This window comes from Globicephala melas, chromosome 7 (assembly GCF_963455315.2).
Source record: "Globicephala melas chromosome 7, mGloMel1.2, whole genome shotgun sequence".
NCBI lineage: Eukaryota > Metazoa > Chordata > Mammalia > Artiodactyla > Delphinidae > Globicephala > Globicephala melas.
In genome coordinates, this window is record NC_083320.1 from 112,412,503 (window position 1) to 112,431,690 (window position 19,188).

The 19,188-nt window shown below is 44.3% G+C and overlaps 1 protein-coding gene across 5 annotated transcripts in view; it reads right to left on the minus strand.

Moving 5' to 3' along the window:
- Nucleotides 1-19,188, minus strand: part of HERC2 (HECT and RLD domain containing E3 ubiquitin protein ligase 2) — a 230,127-nt gene that overhangs the window by 5,524 nt on the left and 205,415 nt on the right. For all 5 annotated transcript variants that reach the window (XM_060302596.2, XM_030840360.2, XM_060302595.2 and 2 more), the window contains 7 exons: nucleotides 12,520-12,697; nucleotides 11,830-11,991; nucleotides 10,590-10,681; nucleotides 10,238-10,377; nucleotides 6,495-6,682; nucleotides 5,766-5,963; nucleotides 3,335-3,418 (listed from right to left, as the gene is read on the minus strand). In XM_060302596.2, the coding sequence (XP_060158579.1) occupies nucleotides 3,335-3,418; nucleotides 5,766-5,963; nucleotides 6,495-6,682; nucleotides 10,238-10,377; nucleotides 10,590-10,681; nucleotides 11,830-11,991; nucleotides 12,520-12,697 (1,042 nt within the window). The remainder of the gene's footprint in view (nucleotides 1-3,334; nucleotides 3,419-5,765; nucleotides 5,964-6,494; nucleotides 6,683-10,237; nucleotides 10,378-10,589; nucleotides 10,682-11,829; nucleotides 11,992-12,519; nucleotides 12,698-19,188) is intronic.

The following is a 19,188-nucleotide window of genomic DNA, read 5'->3' on the forward strand; positions in this document are numbered from 1 at the left end:
CCTGTCCTGTCCTGGTCACCAGCGGGGAGTGGTGGCAGGAGACCCTACAGACAGCAAGCAGCACCCAGACGTGTGGCACGGCCCCTACAACCTCAGGCTGCCACGAGCGCCCAGCAAGCTCAAGCACAACCCCCCGAGCACACCTGTGCGCGCATGAAGGGTTGCTGGACCTCCCAGGACTGACCTATGTCCTCGCCTCCTCACCCACGCCTGCTGAGGACCCCGAAGACCAGCCTTGCGCTCCTCTTTTTCCCTCCCCTGATGCAGGCTGCCTGCTGGACAGCTGTGCTCATGGGGCCAGGGCGCGCTCGCCAGCACACGCAGCCCGGCAGGACGGTGGTGGCTAAGCAAACATGCCCTCAAGAAATCACAGACCACAGGAAGGACTGCAGCAGCCCGGGCGGGCAGGAGCTGCAGCCTGGCTCACCCTCACACTTTGTAACCTTGCCCACGGTCTCCGTGAAGAAGCGGCCAGGAGCCCTGAAAGCGCCCTCCGAGCAGACCATCAGCCCTGGCAGGGTCACCCCAAGGGGCTCTGAGACCAAACCTGGCCTGTAATATCTGGGCCAGGACAGAACCTTCCTCCCCTCCTTTCCTCACCTGCACAGACCCTGCTCAACTCTTGGGGTCACTGTGTCTCCAAGTATGATCACTTGTCCCACCTGTATTTCTCATCATAAGCTAAGATTCCCCAACAGATCATAACAATGGCCCTCAAGCCCTCATTTAGTGTGGCCTCAGTAACCCTGCAGCTTGCAGCCTAGGCTGTGCTTCAGAATCACCCAAGAAGCTCAGTCTGAAATGACTGCAAAATGAGAAGTTAAGGAAAATATGATTGTGAGAATGTACTTTCACTTGACTCTTCTGGCTAAACTCTCACCATCCTTAACTTCTTCGTGAGTTCTAGGCTGAGTTTAACAGCTAATTCTCCTCACTGCATAAATTACCATTCTCAAGACTAAAAATATAAGAACGATGACAATAGTTTCCTGTGGAGTGAGTTTTCCTGTGCACCACACAGTCAGCTGCACGTTCTCATATGTCATTTCATTTGACCTTAACAGCAGCTCTCTAAGGCACACAGCGCCCAGGGGAGAGTGAGCTACAGAAAGGAAGAAGGATGCGTTCCTACGTGAGGGGTAAGACACAGACCTGCTGCCCACTCGAAAGGTCACATCACCTCCGTTTACAGTGCCAGTTAACACAGACTGATGCTCTCAGCTGCTATGAAGGAACATGGTTATGTGAACACAGCCAGGACACTGCAAGGACAGGGCTGTGTACCTGACACCTCTGGACAGCAGGAATATAGGTGGTTTTAATGGTCTTTAATTTGGATTTTCTAAATTTTCAGAAATGAGCAAGCATTATCTGCAATACATTTAAAGTTTTTAATGTACACAGATTTTTAGATCCTGTTACAAAACTAAATTAAATTCAAACACAGAGAAACCCTCCAAGAACATGGCCTACTTTTAGTGTCTCTATAGCACTTCTGACAGACAGTAAGAAAATGTCTCCAAGGGCATCCCCACGAGAGAAGGCTGCAGCCTTGGGACAGCACAGGGAAGAGGATGCCCGCACCACCTTTCTGGGTCACTGCTGGTGTCTGCGTTCAACTTGGAGTCACAGAATGCCCCCCGCACCACTCTGCTCTACTTTATATCCATCTTTGTGGAGGACCTTCCCAATTTCAAGAGTATGTTTGAAACCCTGAACTGAAGGGAACCTGGCTCTGGCACCTGAGGACCGCTGGGTGGCCCGGAGTGGCCCCTGTGACATCAATGAGCATTGCACGCTGTGTTGAAGGTTGTTTATACGCCTTTTAAAAAATGTCTAATACAAATTTGTTTCTCTCCTTACCTATTCTGTTCTTTCAGACACACACCGAGCATTTTCATAACTCACTGTGCTGGGGATGCCAAGATGAGAAAAGAAGAGGCATTGAGCACACAATGACTGGAAAATGTGCCTGGTGTGGACTCCAGGTTAGCCAGGTTCCCTGGTGCCAAGGGCCCTGGGCTTGGACACCCACACTGGGCCACTGGCCCCAATGTGGTGCCTGTGCACAGCTGAGGCAGGCCTGCAATCCAGGAACACCCAACTGTCTGAATTAGACGATCAGCTTTCCTCACTTACGAACTTTAGTATTTACACCCTAATAATGTAGAGCAAACCAAAATGATCCTCCAAGGTGGGGAAATAAAAGCTTTTTTATGACCCTAGTTAAAACAGCCCATTTGTTTGTGGAATGGGCTGACTGACCTCCAGCTTCACATTAAACACTATGACGTCAGTGAAGGAACCACTTCCATCAGCATGGTCACATGTGTTCTCCAACAAAGGAAAAGAGTTTGATGCCTTAATTGAAAATGCCCCCAGGAACAGCTCTGGAAGAAAGTCTAGTCATACAACCAGCATCAGGGTAGAAACCACGTGCTGACACGACGGCTCAGGAACAAAGCATCTGCTCTTCAGGCTCTGCTCCTGCTCCAAGAGGCAGGGCCGACTTCGCTGGCGTGGGAAATGTCAAGTGCACACACGCCATCAGCAGTGCTGGGCTTCCTCTGGTTTTAATTAATTCTTTTAGCTCGAAGCTTATATACATTTGGCAGCAGTACAAATTCAGAGACGGTCTACTTTTCACTTCTTCAATTACTACTGTGACACAGTCTTGGTGTAAGTGATTCTGGCTTATTAAACTGGCAAAGTAAGCAGCCATCAGAGCCGGGGAAGGTATGAGGCTGGCGGGAACAGGGAACCTGCTCTGCCTCTCAAAACCTAACCCAAGGGGGTGACTGAAGACACACACGTAGCTGGGGCCACACCACCTGGCCCTGCTATACCCTAGCCTTCTAGCCCCCAGCCGAGAAATCAACGTGGGCAGCTGGTTGGCGTAAACAATCCCACGGCCCTACAGCATGGGACAGGGAGGTGCTTATTACAATGCATTAAGAGCAACAGACAGCAAGTTGCAAAAGAGAGTCATCCAGTTCAGTTTACAACCAACAGATACACACCCCCCAAATGTTAGCAGCAGTTATCACTATGTGGTGGAAATATGGGTCATTTTTACTTTTCCCCTTTTGCTTATCTCGATTTGTGGTTCTGGGTTATCTGAAATAAGCCTTTCTTCTTTCCGTTATAAAGAAAACCACTAACGTTGCCACCTGGCAGTCTCAGCACTGGACATCTCACACATGTGGCACCTTGCTCTCTAAAGCAAAGGCATGAGAGAAGGTTTTCTACGAGCACTTGCCCCCGGCTGAGGGGACATGCCTCACAACCACAAAGCCATCACATCTAAGAACAGAAAGCCATCTCCACTTGTTACCTGGATCCGGTTCAACTCCACCACGGGACCGTGCTGGCGATCTCGCACCATAGTTGCTTGTACTACTTTTCGGAAAGCCGCCTCCTAAAACACGAGAGACAAAATTTAGAATGTGATATAGAAAGTATTACCCACAGATATTTCACATCACAAAACTCCCTTTGTCGGGTCATGAGGTGGCCCAGGGCGGTAGCCTGGCATCCACACGCAAGCCCATGCAGAGGCTCAGGCAGCCGGCAGGGCCAGTGCTTAGCAGCACCCCCTGCCTGCCATCTGGAGGCATGAGGCACCTGGCACGCACTGCACAGAGAGGGGCGAGGGCCAGAGCCCGGGGACCACCTGCTCCAACCCAGGGCTCAGGCCAGGCTCCGAGGATTAAACAGAAAACCGAGGTTTCCCAGCCAAACTGCAAGTCCACTAGTGGCAGGACTGAGGCACTAATTATACAGTATTGCTGTCCCAGCAGAGACATCGGCCACAAAGCCGCAGCAGGGCCGGGGAGCGGGCCAGGGTGGGATGGGGATGGCGAAGCCAGTGAGGGAGGGAACTCATGGGCACCGGGCACTGAAAGAAACCTGGAAAACCCAGGGTGAAGACGGCAAGCAAAGGGAGCAGGCCCCAACTTCACCCAGGGAGACACATGCCCACGTGGGCCTGGGCGCAGGGGACACGTGCTCGTGTGCGTGTGCGTGAGGACGGGAGGAGAGTCCAGACACCCGGAGGAGGCAGGACCAGTGGCAGGTCCCTGCCAAGTGGACGACTGGGCTCTCTTCTGGAGACAGGGCGGCTGGGGTAGGAGCGGAGGGCGGGCCACGAGGTGCCGACAGCAAGGTCTGCACCCCCCTCTTAGGTCAGAGCCTGAGAGCTCCAACCTGTGAAGATGGGAAGGGAAGAGGTGCTGCCATCACACGGGGGGCCCACAGACACACACCCCGCACCATATAGGCGATGCAGAGGCAGGCCGCTCCCCACGCATTCCTGCACACCCTCCACCCCAAGGACCAGCACCCTGCTCGCTGCTCAGTCCTGCTCCAGGCATGACCTCCCTTCCCCACAGAGTGCCCCGCGAGCCCCGCCCTCCTGTGGCTCGCTCTCTTCTGGGCCCTGGTAACAGCTCTCCACAGTCACCAACGAAACCCACTCCCTAGAATTTCCTGCAGAGGCGGTCCTTTCCAACGAGGACCAGAATAGAGGCTGACACCCCCGTGGCTGAGGGTGCCCTTTCAGCCTCCCTGGGCGTCCCCGCCCTGCGCTCCCAGCCTGCACGACACTCACATACTCAGCGTGAGACACGTGCTACCTCTCGCTTTGTTTCCTCCCTACAAGGAGAGGCTTTTTCCCTTTTACTGCTTATTATCACCTCCGCTTTGAGGGATTAAAAAAACGGTGAAAGTAATCAAATTTGCCATTTTTATTACTGAAAAATGGTTGAAGTAAAGTCTCATATTGATTTTACCTGCCCACAATTTTTTCCTGCTCCGGGTCATCAGAGAGCTCTTACCATTACCACAATCCTCATCACTGTCTACGTGTCTCTAAGCCACACATAAAAATAAAACGTGTGCACCAGTCTCCTTCGGCTAGGTATTTTAGGAAATAAAGCTAATCCTGAAAAAAAATCTGTTTGGACAGTACTCCAAAACATCAAATTTTATTATCAATAAGAATAGATCATAACCTTGGATAACAATATATGTCACAGAATCAGACTCTTCAGGACTAGGATTCCTCAATTTGACCTTTATGCTTTTTTTTCCCTATACAAATATTCCCCCTACCATACAACAATCGAGCCTCTTCCAGGACACCCTGTCAAGCTGCTTGCCAGAAACTTGATGACTTCAGGCATTTCATTCTAGAAAGCTCAAATTATTACAAATGTCAATGGGTCAAAACTTCTCTCATGACTTTCAGAAGCCTTCATTCATGATTCTTTTCAGAGGCTGTTAAACTACCCTTCGGCCAGGAATTTCTACATATCCTGGTACCGAACTTCTATCCAAGCGATCTGTAACGTCCAGGTCCCTCTTCTGGACATCCCTGGAGAAGAAATTATCCCATTATTTTTCCTTCCTGCTGTCAGCAGGGATTTGCCGTAAAGCCTCAAGGCCAGGACAGCAGAGAACACTGTAAGAATGGAAGCTTAGGTCTGCCAACCCCCTTCTGGGGAGGTGGGAAACAGAGATTACAGGGGGAAAAGGCAGCACACCACACTATTCATTTTTAACATAAGCTCCAAAAGAGAAGAGATTTTTGTCTGTTTCGATGCATTCTAAGTACCCAGGACAGAGCCTGGCATATAGTAGGTGCTCAGTGAACATTTGCTGAATGAGCTGTATTCAATACATTCCTACTTTAGGAATTTTTGTTGGATAAAACTTACTGAAGATACCAATATCACCTATAGTAAAAACTGCTACCAGAGCGGTACCTTTCCCTGGGATATCAGAACTCCTCGCAGAGTGCCAAAGCCCACAGAAGGCCCGAGTCCAGTTTCATCGAGAGAGCCCTCCAGGTCAAACATGGGGATGCAGGGGCAGAAGAGCTCTGAGATGTGATGCAACAGCAGCAGCCGGTTCCGCAGTGCTGTGATTGGGATCTCCTGCAAATGACTGTACTCCATGGGGACCTGAAACATGGAAACTGCGTTAAGTCAACTTAGGCGCCAAACGCACAGGTAAGCCATAGTATAGTAGATGGATTCTGAAAATACTGTTTTTGAAAACACAGAAGCACTATGACTTCTGAGTTTGGTTTAAAATATCTTGCTGTTTCTAAAATAATATTTTGGCCATTTTGCCTGAGCCAAGAAACGTAAACCAAAGAGAGTGTTAAAAAAAATTAGCGTATAGAAATATATTTACTACAGAAAACATGCAGCCTGAACTACCAGAATGGTTTTATATAGTTTATAAAATTTTGAATAAAGGTGACACACTGATACACACAGAATGTCGACAGGTGTGAATAATTAATGTTCTTAAAAATACTGTTCTTACCATTATCAATAATTATAAATTATTTTCAGTAGAGCACCTCTGTAAATGTATAAGGGGAAAACGAAGTGGGCGCACGCTTGCACACGCATAATTCAATACACAGGCTGTAACTTTGTCACAACCTGCATGCCTGCTGGCCCACTCGCCCAATCGCCACTAACCTGTGCAGGGAGCTTCCCAGCACTGGCAGGCTTGCTCGTTGACCAGGCGAGAGTGTGTGCTGAGCCACAGGCCACACGGTTGACCTTCTTGCCCTGAAGGGCAGCTACCAGCCGAGGCCTCTGGATGGCATTTGTTGTTCCATCTCCCAGCTGTCCCTCATCATTGTCGCCCCACGTATAAACTTCACCTAATGCAGATTTAGAACAAGGACTTGTATACTAGGACCAATGAACGCACAACCACCACCATCTTCCCACACGTACAGTCCTCGCTGCCCTCCAGCTGGGTGTCGGCGGTTGTCTGTGAAATGTTAACCTTACGGTGATCTAGATGTCTCTAATCACAACACTCAAAGAGGTAGCAGGCTTCCCAGGACCCTTCCCCTGCTGCTAACACGGCTTTTCCAACCGTGTCTGTTCACAGGACTAAGCATGTAACTGGAGCAGTTCTTAATCAGAACAAGTAACATCAAAACAGATGGTAGGGCTTCCCTGGTGGCGCAGTGGTGGGGGGTCCGCCTGCCGATGCAGGGGACACGGGTTCGTACCCCGGTCCGGGAGGATCCCACGTGCCGCGGAGTGGCTGGGCCCGTGAGCCATGGCCGCTGAGCCTGTGCATCCGGAGCCTGTGCTCCGCAACAGGAGAGGCCACAGCGGTGAGGGGCCCGCATACCGCAAAGAAAAAAAAAAAAACAGATGGTAAATACTTACAATCCAAATTGATTTTGTATGTCAAAGGAAGAGAAAGTCAGTTTTTAACCAAACAAAATCCATGTTTTAAAGGAACATGTTGTTCTTCCAATGGTTATTCATATCCTAAACATGAGATATGAATCTCTCATTCATATCTCACTGATGAGAATCATATTTTTCAACATACCATACTAGATTCCAACCATGAAACACCACTGTATGGGTAAGTTGGTGACTAGAATAGAAATGAGTTTAGTTCTCTAGGAACATCACAAGCCTTGCAAATCCACAGACTCCTCAGGGTGCCATGAAGCCATAAGCACCACTGTGCAAAGTGCAAGGCCCACATGATCAAGGGCAGTGTGCTTGTGTCCTGCCCCTTCCTGCTCTGGAGAACTCAGTCCTAAAGCCACTGGGTAGGTGTCAGAGTGCAAGCAAGGGGAAGAGAGCCTCTCCGCAGAGGCGCAGCTGGGTGCAGGGAATCAGAGTGCATGAGAGACAAGGACTTCCACACAGAGGGTAGCCAGGTGTGGGAAGTCAGCCAAAGCAGGGAGCAGTACACCCATGTGGGGACACGGTTCAGAGTGGGCAGTCACAGCCCAAGTGAGGTGAGGATCCACCAGGGGAGAAGGCAAAGGCAACGATGGGACACCAGCCACTACAGGAAGAGTAAGTGAATCACTTACTTACTCAGTAAGGGGATCCAGGTTTCTTACCAAAAGAGAAAGGAGTAACAAGTATGGAAAGAGAGAAAACTAGAATGAACCTGTGGTCCAGTACCTTGGGGTACTGGTGTGAACAAGTGGTACTCTATGTACATATATACATATAGAAATAAACACAGATGTAATTTTGTGTATTACTTACATATATATTCCCTAGCTCTGTCCACTAAGAAGGCCTGGGAGCAGTGACATTCCATTAGCGATGAGCACACCTATAGACCTGACCTTGTCTTTCAAACACCATTTTCCTCTAAAGGCACCAGGGCTCCTTGGGGAAACAGACAATTCTAAGCTTGAGACATGGAGAGTCAAGACGAGGACAGAAGGTCTTTTTGTGCCAGAAAGCAAGGAAGTACTCAATGAATGACGGGGTGGGAACTTCAGGAGATGAAACCAGCCAAACAGGGCACAATTTGAGCATCAAGGTAAGTAAAAGCAACAGCTTATATGTAACTCATTAAATAAATTAGGAAACCATGAGTCCGACAAGATGAAAACAAACCAACAAAAATTTAAATATCTGATGAGAATAAATAAAATGTTCAGTGAAAAAGGAATATTTATATAGTTTCAAACACCCTCCCAAATACTTATTAGTTACAAAGGATGTTCACAGTGGAACAGGCTGGCTACACCACCTTTATCAAGTGACTGACATTAACACCATTAGTAATGGGACAAAGAGAACATGCATGTCACCTGATGAACTGAGAATGAGTTAGGAATGCAGGACAAATTAAGATCAAAGATGTGCAGCCTGAATCTACTGAGGAAACATCAAACTCAAATTGAGAAATGTTCTACAAAATAACCAGCCTGTAACCAGTGTGAAAAGTGTCAAGGTCCAAAAAGTCCAAGAAGACTAAAGAAGACTGACAAGAATGACCCTGAGGGGTGACTGAGGGTTGTCTCAGAACAGAGACAAGAGCAGCACAGCTGATGGAGCCCATGTTGTGAGGGGAGAGAGAGGGAGGTCAGGTGGAGTGACGACTGTGTGTATTTTCTCACTGAAGGCCATGTTGTGATTATGTAGCACAGGGCCCATCACTGTAGGAAATACACACTTGTTCAGGGTAATGGGGCACCATGGCATCACCTATCTCTCACATGGAAAAAGAAAAAGTTCTTTGTACTATACTTGCAACTGTTCTCTAAGTGTGTTATATATATGTTTCAAAAAATTTTAAATTATAATAAAGGAAATAAAAGTGTGTTGTAATTTCTTCATCAAGAACTACATCAGTCCCACCACAAGCCACAGAAGTTGCATATTCATATATGAAACTCATTCATCGAAACTAATTAAAGGGCACGTGTTCATATAATTCACCGAAGCCTTTTAAAGGGAGCAAAATTTGGGGAATGTCAGTTTTCCAGCAGCCACCCATACTCCCTGGCCCCTTCACTCCACCTTCAATGCCAGCAATGGCAAGTTGAGACCCTCTCGTAACTGGAAAATCTCTCCTTCCCCTTCTTCCATCACATCTCTCTCACTGATCTTCTGCCTCCTTTTCTGCACTGAAGGGTGTGTGAGATTTTACTAGGCTCACCTAATAATTCAGAATATTTCCATACTGTAAAGTCGGCTGATTTGGCAATCTTAATTCCATCTGTAATTCCCTTTTGCCACTGTCTTGGGGTTCCCAAGACCACCCTCAGTTTTGATGATTCACTAGGAGAACTCCAGGACTCAGCACATATCATACTCAGAGCTATAATTCATTACAGTGAAAGGACACAAAGCAAAATCAGCAAAGGGAAAAGGCACATGGGTGAAGTGCAGAGAAAACCAGGAGCGAGCTTCCAAGCGTCCCCCACTCCCAGTGGAGTCACACAGACGCATTTAGTTCCTTCAGTAACAAGTTGTGGCCACTTGTGACGTGCCGTCCAGCAGGGACATAAAAGACTCGATGCCAGGGTTCTGACTGGGGCAGGTCAGGCAGGCACTCTGCCTGGCACGTACCCAAGTTCCAGACCCCCAGAAGGAAGCAGGTTTCAGCAGAGACCACGCTCTTTGCAAACATTCTAACAAAGCCTCCTTCAATTAGGACTGGTGGGAGCCCTCCTGAAATCCAGGCTCCCAGAAGCCAGCCGAAGGCCAACCTTGCAAGCGAGTGTTCCTAAAAACAGCCGTATCAGGCCTGCTCTGTTAGCCACGAAACACAACATGTTCACCAGTGTTAACACCAGGGACTGAAGACGATAGGGCCAAAACCACAGGCGTATTTTCAGAGTATAGTATGACTCTCCCCATCCCCCCTCCACCTTAGAGCTGCACAGATTATCCCTAAACCTCCAAGTTACAAGGTTGGGCCTCCCACCTACCGTCCTCAGTGCAGCACACACAGTGCAGGGAGCCGGTGGCGATGGCAATGACTTTCTTCCCCTGCAGCCCTTGAACCTGCCGAGGTCTTCTAACATGGTCATCAGATCCATGGCCCAGCCTGTGATAATCACCTTTGCCCCTGCACACAAGGAAACGTGGAACTTGTGAGTGCAAAGCCATCTTGTTTACCACCCTGCGCCACCCTCCTGGAGCAGACACCACACTGACACTGCAAGACACAAACCACAGCCTGCCACAGAAACCACATTTCTATCTACAAAAAGGCAGTTAAAGTGACTTCTAATTAACAATCTGGATTTGGTGGACTTAAATAAATAGAATCTTGCATACCAAGTATAGACAGCACCAGATTTGGTCAGGGCGACAGAAAACTGGGACCCACATTCCACTTTAACCACTCCAAGGCCCGTCAGAGAATCGATCTAGAAGGGAAAAGGCTTAATTAGACTGATTCAATCAAGGTTTTTGCTGATGGCTGCACCCATATAGAGACTGCAGTGACGCGAATAGAGAACTCGGAAAGCCCTTACTCCTACGCCAAACATTTACTACAACATAAAACCCTACTCCACACAGCCAAGTGTTCTCAGAAGGGGCAGGAACCCTGGCTCTGAGGGAGCACAGGCCACAGGCGGCCAGGCGGCCATGCCACCACCCGTGAGACCCGCCGCATACTGCTGGAAATGAACACGTCACTGCTGAAGGTCTATGATCGCTTTCCCCAGCATTCACTCTCCCAACTCCTTTTCTCTTTGTGATGTGGTGGCCCCATTCTCCAGCAAGCCCTGCACTTCCCATCTGCCCTCCAGCCCTATCAGATGCACAGGCCCACAGGCAAGAAGAAGCAGGTAACGGGGGACGGATGGCCAAGACAACCAGGGTTCTGACTTCAGACACTAGCAATCCACCTGCCCAGGTTATTCCAATTAAACACGACGTTGATCGGGTCAGTACTGGAACCCACTTCCACCCCTGCATGCTCAAGGGTCCAGACCCTTCACAGCCAGCACCCAGAGGTCTTGTTGGGGTTCATTTACCTAGCTGACATCTTTTCTCACCAAGCAAACTATGTTCCTTATTACCTGTGACTGTTTCCAGACTCAAGTTCTCAAATTTAAATTAATTATCCCCTAATTCTCTGTTTTCTCCTCACCCTACCCCCATCACAATGATAGCAGTAATGGCCTCCCCCCCCAAGACCCCCCAACATTCGACATCTCAGTCCTGCAAGGTGCAAAGCCTCTGTCTAATGCCTTCTTGACATACAAAAGCCCACAACAATTTTTTCATAAATGTGGAAACCATACGTAACAGACCTCTGTGAACAGAAGGGTGTGAACAAGTCGTCCTTCCCCTCAAACAGGTCCGCACGCTAAATAAAACCATGGGCTGCGTGAAGCCCCGCTGACCACAGACATTCCCAAGAGAGCACGAAACAGTACTTAAAACTATCTTCATACCTCTGGGTCTTTCACTCCCTTTTCACCCAGTGACCCATCATGTGTTTTGCAAAGAAGCTAAAGATGAAGTTAGGTTACTCCTGAGACGCAGGCGGCGGCAGGCAGCGTACCTTCACGGGCGCCTTGCAGCCGTCGCTGCCCCCTCTGCCCAGCTTGCCGTAGTCCCCGTCCCCCCAGGACCAGACGGTGTCGTCCTCCGTGAGGCAGAGGGTCTGAGCATCCCCACTGCCACAGGCAACGTCGACCACACGGTGGCCCTGCAGCACCTCCACCTGCAGAGAGAGGGGCACTGAGGACATCCGACTGCAACAGAACGGAGGCTCTCCCCGGAGGGGTTAACGTGCTGGGATTTGGGGGTGGGGTGGGGGGGAGGGTGCCTGTCTTAATTCTTTACAAACAACAGGGAATCTTAATGGTCCTGCAGGCCAAGACAAAAGACACCCTCGCATATCTGAACTGTGAGCATCTCAGCGGTAGGAGGCAGGTCCCAATGTCCAGTGCTCAGTCCTGCCACCCACCCTGCAGCCTCACCTAAATCACAGCGGACCTCCCAGAAGACAAAGCCTCTAGCTAGATGCCAAGTAATATTTACTAGTGTAGATAAAAGGGTATTTCAAACGCTATCCTGTTTAAACGACCCATAGAATATATACCACGGTGGTTTTTATTCCCACCAAAAAAAACACTGTTAACTCTGAAACTGAAAAGAATCCGGAATAGGAAATACTGTGGATTTTTACAAAGCATAACGACAACAGCAAGCTGTCCCTCCAGGCCTCCCGCGCACAGTTCCAACTCACCAGCTTTGGTTTCAACTGGTCCTCACTGTCACTGTGCCCCAGGCGGCCATACCGGCCTTTGCCCCACGTGTAGAGGTCCCCGGCTGCAGTGACACAGGCGCTGTGGGCTCCACCAGCAGCGACGTCAACCACCTCTATTCCTCTCAGAGACTCAATGACACGAGGACGGTCACACGGACTGCAAAAGAGGTCACCAAATGTAACTGAAATAGTTTCATTCTTAAATATTTTTAAATTATTAAATATAGGCTTTTGGTTTGTTGCTCATTTATTCAATGCACACCTCTCAAACTACATACATCTGTCAAGTCAATCATTAAATCAATCTGGAAGAAGCATTCAGGCCTGAACTCAAAATCATGTAATTCCCTACCTACCTCCTTCTATACAAACTGCCCAAATGCCAGAGAGGAGATGTACAGTCTAAATCAGGGGCTGGAAGACCAGCACTTACAGATGGGCCATGTCTGGCCTATGACCTGTTTTTGAAAGGCCAGTGAGCTGAGAATGGGCTTTGCATTTTTTAAGGGTTGTAAAACAAACAAACGAAAATGACGAAAGAAGGATACACAACAAAAAATGTATGTGGCTGGCCTAAAATATTTATTACTATCTGGTCTTTTGCAGAAACAGCCTGTCCACCCTTGCTATAAATCAACATTTCATTTAAGGAGTCAACTAGTCTATATATAACATGGCAAGCCTGATGACAAACTTCTTTTTCTTATTACTGAGTTTTGAAAGCTATTTATAATGATTTTGGATATAAGACCTAAGGTCAGATATATGATGTGGCAAATATGCTTTCCCAGTCCGTGGCATGTGCTTTCCATCTCTTAACAGTGTCTTTCAAAGAGAAGTTCACAATTTTTATAAAGTCCAATTTATCCTATTTTTCTTTACTGGATTGTGCTTTTGGAGTTCTATCTAAAAATCTTCTTCTGACCTAAGGTCACAAAAGTTTTCTCTCATGTTTTCTTCTAGACGTTCTTAATTGTAGGTTTTAGACTTATGAGTTAATTTTGCATATGACGCAAGATAAGAATTCAAGTTCAAAGATCGAGGTGTTCCCTTAGGCAAGGCTGAAGATTTCAGTCTGTGGTATTTGGAATTTAGGCTGCAGTCCTTGTTTTCGGATGGATCACTGGGTTTGTGGCACAGTTCATGCTTTAAACCAGATCTGAACAGAAGAATGGCTACTTGGCCCAGGTAGAAGTAGATGAAGTATTTGGTTTAATTTTGGATATTAATGGTACAAGATAAGAATTTAAGTTCACTGTTTACCATACGGTTGTCCAATTGTTCAAAACCATTTGTTGAAAACACTATCTTTTCTCCAATAAATTGTTTTTGCACTTTTGTATTATGCACTGCAAACTGTGAGGGAGGAATCAAGTTTCATTTTTCCACACTCATTGTATCAGTATTTGTGGGTACGTTTTTGGACTTCCTATCCTATTCTGCTCCACTGATGTATTTCTCACTCGATACAATAATACCACACTGTCTTGATTACTGTATCTTTAAAATGAGACTTGAAGTTAAATAGTGTCAGTCCTCCAACTCTGCTCCTCATTTGCAAAGCTGTCTTGACTACTGTAGGTACTCTTCATTTCCACATGAATTTTATAATCAGCTTGTCAATTTCTACAGAAATTTTGACTGGGAAGGGGTTGAATCAATAGGTTAATTTGGGGGAAAACTAAAAAATCAACAATATTGAGTCTTCCAATCCATGAACACAGCATACTCCTCCATTATTTTAGGTCTTTTAAAATTGCTCTCAGCAATATTTTATAGTTTTTTATCTGTAAGTTATCCATACCTTTGGGTCAAATTTATTCCTTACTATTTCGATTTTAGGGGGAGGGTACCATAAATGGTATTTGAAAATCTCAACTTCTGATTGCATATGTATATGTATAAAGACACACAGTTGACTTTTTTAAATGCAGAAATGTTTCCTTTATTTGCCTGCAATCGACTTTTATTTACTGATCTTCTATCCTGCAACCCTGCTAATCACACTCATTAATTCTAGTAGCTGTTTTGTAGATACCATCAGATTTTCTACATAAATAATCATATTATGTGTAAATGGACAGCTTTAATTCTCCTTCCAATCTGAATGCCTTTTACCTCTTTGCATTGTTGTGCTGCACTTGCTAAACCTGCTAAACAACGCTGAATACAACTGGTGACAGACAGCAGCAGATGTCCTTGTCTTGCTCCTGGAGATAGGGAAAGTGTTCAGCCTGTCACCATCAGGTACCACATTAGCTCTAGCTTTCTTTCTTTCTTTCATTCATTCATTCGTTTATTTATGGCTGTGTTGGGTCTTCGTTGCTGTGCGTGAGCTTTTTCTAGTTGTGGCGAGCAGGGGCTACTCTTCATTGCGGTGTGTGGGCTTCTCATTGCGGTGGCTTCTCTTGCTGTGGAGCACGGGCTCTAGGCACTCAGTAGTTGTGGCTCGCGGGCTCTAGAGCGCAGGCTCAGTAGTTGTGGTGCGTGGACTTAGTTACTCCACGGTACGTGGGATCTTCCCAGACCAGGGCTCGAACCCGTGTTCCCTGCACTGGCAGGCAGATTCTTAACCACTGAGCCAACAGGGAAGTCAAGCCCTAGCTTTAACAGAGATGCCCTTTACGAAGCTGAGGAAGTTTTCTCTCATTCCCAGATTGCTGAAAGTTTTTATCAGAAACAAATGTTACTTTGCCAAATGCTTTTCCGCCTTTCATCTATTGAGATAATCTATACAGTTTTTCTTTTTTACACTGATCAATTTTCTAATGTTAAAACAGTTATTCAATACTGGCAAAAATGTCATTTGGCCTTACTGCTTTATCCTTTTACATATTGTTGGATTCAACTTTCTAAAATATTAAGAATTTTTACATCTATGCTCATGAAGGATACTGGTCTATATTTTCCTAATAACATCTGAGTCTGGTTTTGATATAAAAATAAAGCTGTCCTCAAAAAAGTAAATTGGCTAGAATTCCCTCCTCAATTTTCTGAAATTGACTGTGAAGAACTGGTATTATCTGTTACGTACCTGTGTGGTAGACATCACCAGTCATATATCTGGTCCTGAGGATTTATTTGTAGGAAATTCAATTTCTTAAATAGACACAGGGCCATTCAAGTCATCTAATTTTTCTTGAGTGAGCATTAAAGAATGTGTGTCCTTTGAGGAATTTGTCCATTTCATCTAAAAAGTTCAATCTGTCGGCATAAAGTTATTTAATATACTGCCTCTTTCAATAACTACATTCTGCAGTAATGAAAGCTCCCTCATTCCTGATATTGCTATAATTTGTGTGTGTGGGTGTATACATAGGTAGATAGATTCGTCTAGATGGAGGTTTTATTGATGATGCTACCTTTCTCAAAGAACCAACTTCTGTTTTCTTTAATTTTTCTCTATTTCTCTGTTTTCTATTTCATGGATTCTTGCTCTGATCTTTCTTAGTTGCTCACTTTGTCTTTCTTATTCTAATTCCTTAAAGTAGAAGCTGAGGTCATTGTTTAGAGATCATTTTTCTTTTATAAAAAGGCATTTCATGCTATACATCTCCTTCTAAGTACTGCTTCTGCTGGATCCCACACATTTTTATATGTTGTTCTCATTTTCACTCAGATCAAAATTCTTTCTAATTTAGCACTGATTCCTTCTTTGACCCATCAGTTTTTACATTTTAGTTATTTTTACATTTTATTTACTTTCCAAATATACGGAGGATTTTCCATACTTTATAGTAATTGATTTCTAATTAATTCCATTGTGGTCAGAGAAAATCTTTTATATAACTTGAATCTTTTTGATTTATCAGATTTGTTTTCTGGCCCAAATTACGGTCTATGTTGGCAGCTGTTCCACGTGTACTTGAAAAGAATGTGCTTTTGTTAAGTAGTGTTGTATAGTGGTAATTAGATCAAATTGGTCGATAAAGTTGTTCAAGTCTTCTGCCAAATCTTCTATCCACCTATCAGTTATTGAGGAAGGATATTAAAATCTGCAACTGTAAATCTGTTTCTCCTTGCAGCTCTGTCATTTTGTTTAATTTCACATATTTGGAAGATCTATTATTAGTTGTGTAAACATTTAGGATTATTATGTCCTCTTGATGAACTGACCACATCAACATCATAAAATGACCCTTTCTCTGTTGATATTCTCTGATGTTACATCTAGTTTGTATAATATTAATATAGGTATTCCAGCTTTATTTTAATCTGTGTTAGCATATTTTCCCACCCTTTTATTTTTAATCGATTTTAAATTTTAAAAAATTAAAAAAAATTTTTTTTTAAAATTAAAAAAAGATCGTTTTTAAATATAGACATGTTAAATACAAATTTTGTTCTATGTAGCATATGGTTTGATCTTGCTTTTATATGCATTCTGACAATGACTTTTAACTGTGGTTTAGATCATTTAACATTTAGATCATTTAACATTTAGATCATTTAACATTTGATGTGATATTATTTTGGTTTAGATCTATACCTTACTATTTGTTTTCTATTTGTCTCATCTGTTTACTCCATTTTTTCCTTTTTCTGGTTTCTTTTGAGTACGTTTTTTGATTCACTTTAACTCCTTTGTTGGCTTATCAGATAAAACTTTTTGTTGCGTTATTTTCGGGGTTGCTTTGGCGGATGTAGAATGCATCTCTAACGATTAGAGTGTAGTCTGGGGTCATGTACTACATCATGTATAGTATAAGAACTTCACAACAGTATATGTCCACTTCCTGCCTCTAACCCCAGCCTCTGTGCTACTGCTGTCATATATTTTACTCCTATGTATGTTTTAAGCATCTCAATTCATTTTTACCATATCCTGAAAACATTCAATTATCTCTTAAAGAGATTTATATAATAAGGGAAAACATCATGATATTAACCCATGTAGTAATTTCCTCATTCATTTGTATAGATCCCTGATTCCATCTGGTATAATCTTCCTCTGGTTTGAAGTAATTCCTTTAAATTTTTAGTTGTACAGATCTGGAGGTGGTGAATTATTTCAGCTTTTGTATGCCTGCATAAGTCTACTTCAAATTCATTCCTGAAAAAATAATTTCATTGAGTAAAAAAAATCTAGGCTGACAGTTATTTTTACTTTCAGTATCTCCCACTGTATTCTAGCTTACATTATTTCTTATCAGAAATTCACCATCACCCTTTACCTTTTATTCTGTACATAACTGGTATTATTCCCCCTGGCTGCTTTAAAATATTTTGCTCCTTATCAATGGCCTTGAGCAATTTGATTATGATGTGCTTTGGTGTAGTTTCCTTCATGTTTCTCTTGCTTAGGGTTCTCTGAGCTTCTTGAATGTGTGGGTTTATAATTTTCATCAAATTTGAAATTTTTTCAGCCATTACTTCTTCAAAATCCCCATCTTCATCACTTTTGGTAACTCCAATTATGCATGTATTGGGCCATTTGAGGTTGTCCACAGCTCACTGATACTATGGTCTTTTTATATATTCTTTTTTTTTCTGTTTCATTTGGATAGTTTCTACTATTATATATTCAAGTTCACTGACCTTTTCTTCTGCAATGTTTAATCTGCCATTAATCCCATGCACTGTATTTTTCATCTTAAACATTGTATTTTTCTTGGACATTGTATTTCTTTAGGACTTTGATTTGGGCATTTAAATATCTTTCAGTCTCTACATAACATGTTCAAGTTTTTCCTCTAGCTTACTGAAGATAGAACTGTTTCAGTGTTCTTGTCTAGTAATTCTACCACTTGTGTCACTTCTGGGTCAGTTTCAATCAACCGACTTTTCTCCTTATATGGGTTGTATTTTCCTTCTCTTTTGTGTGCCTGATAATTTTTTTATAGCTTTATTGAGATAAAATTGACATATAATATTGTGTAAGTTTAAGGTGCACAATATGATTTGATAGATGTATATATTGTGAAATGGTTACTACAATAAGGTTAGTTAACAAATCCTTCACCTCACGTTTACTTTTGTATGTGTGTAGTAAGAACATTTAAGATGTACGCTCTTAGCAACTTGCATCTGTACAATACAGTATTGTTAACTATAGTCACCATGCTGTACATTAAATCCCCGGAACTTATTGATCTCATAACTGGAAGTTTGCACTCTTTTAGCAACATCTCTCCATTTCCTCCACCCCCAACCGCTGGCAACCACGAATCTGCTCTCCATTTCTATGAGTTCAGCTTTTTTAAGATTCCACATATAAGTGAGATCATACAGTTTTTTTTGTCTTTTCTCTGACGCATTTCGCTTAGCATAAAGTCCTCGAAGTTCATCCATATTGCTGCAAATGGCAGGATTTCCTTTTTCATGGTTGAATAATATTCACATGCGCACACACACACACACAACACATTTTTCTTTCTCCATTTGTCTGTCAATGAACACTTAGTGGTTGTTTCTTTATCTTGGCTATTGTAAATAATGCTGCAATGAACATGGGGGTGCAGATATCTTTTTGAAATAGTGGTTTCATTTCCTTTGGCTATATACCCAGAAGTGAGATTATTGGATCATATGCTAATTCAATTTTAAATTTTATGAGGAACTTCCACACTGTTTCGCACAGTGGCTGCACCAATTTACATTCCCATCAACAATGTACAAGCGCTCCCTTTTCTCCACACCCTTGCAAGT